At 39.1% G+C, this 5,118-nt stretch overlaps 1 protein-coding gene across 1 annotated transcript; it reads left to right on the top strand.

The window, feature by feature from the left end:
• Positions 1–2,557: 2,557 nt before the first annotated feature.
• LOC145071132 (histone H4) lies at positions 2,558–3,102 on the top strand. Its single transcript, XM_079018043.1, has one exon. The coding sequence runs from the start codon at positions 2,647–2,649 to the stop codon at positions 2,956–2,958; it is 312 nt and encodes a 103-aa protein (XP_078874169.1). The 5' UTR covers positions 2,558–2,646; the 3' UTR covers positions 2,959–3,102.
• The last annotated feature ends 2,016 nt before the right edge of the window (positions 3,103–5,118 follow it).

Genomic DNA, 5,118 nt, shown 5'->3' with positions numbered 1-5,118 from the left:
AGCCCAACACAATAGCTTCAAGAGCCCCAATATGGCCCGAAATCCTAAATGGCACCTAAAACCCCTTATGGGTCCAATCCAAGGAGGCCTAATGCCAAACAATAGCCCAAAGTCCATAAATGATCTAATGTCATAGAAGTTTTAAGTTCCAAGCCTAATCAATACAAAACCCAAATAATCGACGCCCACCACTTCATCGACCCACTGGTTAGCGTACGCTTTGCGTACTTGGCTCGTACGCCATGTGTACGCGATTGATATGGAAATAGGACACATACCCAATACGCCAATCGTACTGGTCTGACTCCAAGTTCTTGCACATAAGTCTTAACTACTTAAGAACTTAACATCTAATCCTCAAATTAACATCATATTAAGGACTTAAACCATGAAGTTGAAGACTTTGTGCTGTTGCATGGCTAAAAACACCACAAACTCCATTTCTAGCATTTAAACCCCTTCAAGAATAACATCAACCATGCATGGTTGAGCTAAATCAATCAAGTTATCATTTTTATATACAAGGGACATCAGAAAATCCTAAATCTATCATCCCAAGTTTTTGGAGTAACCCATACTCCCAAACAAGGCTTAAAGGACCCAAAAAAATGCACAAATAAAGACTCAAACCAGATCTATCATAAGGAACCATCAAGTTATGAGCTTTATACCTCAAATAGCTTGCAAAGTTGATGAAGATCTTGGATCTTAAATTCTAAGTCCACCAAAGCTTCACCACCAATCTTCACTTCCTTCGAGGGGCCCAAAAACCATAACAAAATCACACAATGGCCCACAAACACTCAAATGAGGCCAGGGTTTTGTTCTTAGGGTTTGGAGAAGTGAAGTCTGACCATACGATGCTCCTAAGGCAACATAAGTTGATTAAATAGGGCACCAACCCTAAAAATTAGGGTTTGCTCTTACTTAAAGTACACCCAACGTACGTGGGTGCCACCGCATCCAACCATCGAGCCAGTTTGCCCAACGTACTCATAGAGTACACCCAACGTACCGAACTATGACCAAAGTAAAAATGATTTACAACTAAGGGTTAAAAAGGGACATACCTAACAATTGCAAATGTTACACAACCCGAAAAGCAACTGGACCTTATGATTTATGGTGCATTACTACATTCAAACTACAAACAAACTCATTAGGTTTAACCAAAGTCCAATCAAGAAACAATAATGGTGTCGGAGGTGCCAAAATTGAAATTAGGTTCACAGGGTCTAGTTGTTTCAACACAAAGATTGGATTGTACGGGTATGAGTGTGAGTCATGGATACCCGAAAGAGATATCTGATATTGATCAAGCTCCTCCATCACGCCATTGACTCGGTGTAACCGTAACAATATAATTTCCAGCTATTATACTTTTGTCCTTTGTGTTAATTTTATTTGCAAAATGGTCCTATGTGCATGTTGCGATAAACGCGTGTCTGACTCTGTACGCCCAACGTAGTATGGGGTACGCCCATCGTAATGGGTTAATGAACGCGGGTGACTAAGGCACTACACACAGAGTATGTCAAACTACGCCCACCGTAGTGCGTTCGACTTAAACCCTAATTTGGAGGGTTTTGACATTATATAATCACACCTATGGCTCATGTTGCCCTCGTTTCTCAGCCTTCATTGATCTTATAGACTCATCTTGAAACCCTAGACCTTTCCATTGTGTGCATCTTGGTGTTTTGGTTTATTATCAAGAATAAGGAGTTTGGTGCAAGGTTGTAGATTAAGGAAGAGCTTGTGGATCCTAATTCTTTACTCCATTTCCAACTTGTTTGAGGTAAAAAGCTATGACCTTGTTCATTAGAAGCCTGACTTTAGTTTATATGGGGTTTGGACATTTTTTGACCCCACGAATGAGATCTAGTGGTTTGGCACCACTCTAGGAGCCATGAGTTGTCACTCTTGGTGTTTTTGAGGTTCAAAGTCCATAAAGTTGGCACCTTTAGGGTTTAGAATCACCCATGCATGAGATTATGTCCGTTTGGTGAAAGTAGAGTACTATATTTTCAAGCACAAACCCATGCAATACATTTTATCATGTTTTTATGACTTTTTTGACTACAAAAGATAAGCAAATTATTATATATATGAAAGAATAAAATAAATTCCTTAGGAGATTTAAGAAAACATGAGTTTTTATTTTATAATACCATCGATCGATTACTATTTGAGTTAGATAAGATAATCAATCATCATAAAACATATCGACCGTGAGCTAAAACAATCAATTGCCCAACAAAATAACAAAATTCATTAAAAACCAAGAAAACATATGATTACTTGGGTTTACGACTTTAGGCATATACAAGCTATTATTGAAGGGCTAAGTTGTAACTTTCATCAAAATTCATCCACGGGCCATGTCATCAATCCACCAGTTTACTGGAAACAGTTCTAGACCGTCGATTAACTAGATGGACGTCACAGATTCGTTTAAATGTCATCACGGGGATCATCAATATCGGCCGTCGATCTTGCTTCATTGACCGCTCAAAATTTAAAATCCCCAACTCTCCTTTATAAATCTTACTCCACAATTACCATAGAATCAACATCTCTATCTCTCCCTTCATCAAGTCATTTGAGATTCAAGAACTTTCAGTCAATCAAAACCCTAATTTGAAAATGTCAGGCCGTGGAAAGGGCGGAAAAGGGCTAGGAAAAGGAGGAGCAAAGCGTCATCGGAAAGTTCTCAGGGATAACATCCAGGGAATCACAAAGCCGGCGATCAGGAGACTGGCGAGGAGAGGAGGAGTGAAGAGGATCAGTGGTTTGATCTACGAAGAGACGCGAGGTGTTCTCAAGATCTTTTTGGAGAATGTCATTCGTGATGCTGTTACCTACACTGAACACGCTCGTAGGAAGACTGTGACAGCCATGGATGTTGTGTATGCTTTGAAGAGGCAAGGAAGAACTTTGTATGGATTCGGAGGTTAATAGATGTATGAGGTGGATAGTGAATATTATGCTTCAATTATTGTAATGAATCATGTAGAACTTGGAACGAATTGGTTCTTACATTTCAAACTTTGTAATCTGGATCTGTAACTGAATGAAATTCTTACCTGTTTCGAGAACCAAGTGAATTGTTTACATGATTAATTTCTTCTGAAACTATGTCGACCAAATTTCTTCTCCTCCCAAGAAGCATTTTTCCATTAACTAATGTGCTATTCGAATAGTCGATTCTTACATATTTCTTCTTGTTTATTGCTTTTGTTGTTGCGATTCGATACTCTTAACACTTCTATTGTGTAATTATTCTGATAAGTGAAAGACAATAATCAAACGCCTATTTATTATTTGCTTTTGAAAATTTACATGTTGATGCTAATTCAGTAATTTTTGTCTATATATTTACCTCTAGCCCTTCCTCTATGGAGATTATCACTTATTACTTCTATCTTCCATTTCATATCGTTTCCTTTGTACCAAATTGATGTAATGGTATTTATTTTTTTTAGAATTTCTTCATAATTTGTAAAAGTAGTAATCCTGCAGATGATATGGGGAGATCGCTGTTTATCGTGTTGTTCATTCTTTCCTTGTGGCCAATGTCGTTTTTGGGTTTCGTTTGCACTTATGATGTATGTTTATCCGGAAATAAGGCTAAAGTCATAAAACTATTATGTAGTGTTTGGTGTGTAGTACTAGATTTTTTTTTTGTGCTTTTGTTCAAGAGGTGTTTAGGTCGCTCGGGTTGAGCATCGGTTGTTAAAGGATTTGTTAGTTCGATGTATAAATTACTACCTATAGTCTAATATAAGCAGTGGTTGATCTGTCAATCAACTTCAGGGTTGGGTTTAGGTAATTTTGCATGGGTTTAGTTCAGTAGAAAACATTGGATTATCGGGTTGTTGTCAGTGCATTCTCGATCGTTGGTTGTTCTCGTTTATTGTCTATAGTTGGGATGCTTTGAAGGTATCGAGCCACATAAGTTGGAGGTTAGTGGACGTGACAGCCAATCAACATGTTATGTTTATGGTATATCATGGCTTCTGGGTAAGTTTGCCCTGAATTACTGGATTGTGGAATTATAGTCTATAACATACTCGGGTTTGATTCGATAGTAAACAAAGCATTGAACCGATTATCTTTCTGCCCCAATTGTGGGTCTACAGATTCTTTGTCATCAATTGAGATTGCACAAAGATGTGGAATTGTATCCAGGGATGTTCTTTCGTCAAGAATAGTAAAGTGTTTCATCTGGATTGGAGTGTGGGCACCCGATATTGACTGCTCATGGGATCTTAGTTCAACAAGCTCGGTATGGCAGTGATTGGATATGGAGAGTATGGGATGAATCGGTAATCAAATGATTATGAGATTATTAGAATGTAGATGAATCCAAGTGAGGATGTCACTTGGGACCGTCGGGGATAGTTCCAAGTGCGAGTTATTTAAGAATTTGTACCCATGTCAGGGATTTGGATCGATATATATGGAGGGAGCGCCCGAGTTCATTGAGGTCGGGAAGAATCCAAGATAGGTCAGGTTGTGAGTAAGGGGTAAGCTACCGTTTCGCCGACGATGCCTTGAATGGCTAATCAGGTGGTGCGGATAAGATATTGTTTGATTAATGATTAATTAGACATACCAGTCAACATGGTAACATCCTAAGTCAACTAGAGAGTCAGTTTTGGTTGCGAGAGGGTTCATGGATAAGCAAGGAATAATGTTATTTGGTCGGTGATGAGAATTAGAGCAAATGATATGGATTCATGGCTAGGTTCAGGTCGAGGGTTACGTTAAGAACTCTCTATATGTTCTTGTCTGATGAAGGCTTTGGGGTTTGAAGCACGACCCGAACACCCGATAGAGTCCGGTAGGACAGGGTTTCGACTCGTAGTTTTTTGGTTAGTGTGTAGTTGTGGGCGTGATGTAAGACTGAAAAGTAGCCATAGCATTCCTCAAGTTAGTGTGCGGTTATGGGAATGATTTAAGACTCCGGAGCAGCCGTAACATTCACTATGTCAGTATGCGGTTGCAGGAGTGATGTAAGACTATGGAGCAACCGTAGCATTTACTAGGTTAGTATGCGGTTGTGGGAGTGATGTAAGACTGTAGAGCATCCATAGCACTCACTAGGTTAGTATA

The sequence above is a fragment of the Lactuca serriola genome, chromosome 8 (assembly GCF_051521515.1).
Source record: "Lactuca serriola cultivar US96UC23 chromosome 8, Lser_US96UC23_V15, whole genome shotgun sequence".
In the NCBI taxonomy this organism is placed as follows: Eukaryota; Viridiplantae; Streptophyta; class Magnoliopsida; order Asterales; family Asteraceae; genus Lactuca; species Lactuca serriola.
The sequence above is the reverse complement of the archived record's forward strand: the minus strand, read 5'-3'. Positions and strand labels throughout refer to the sequence as shown.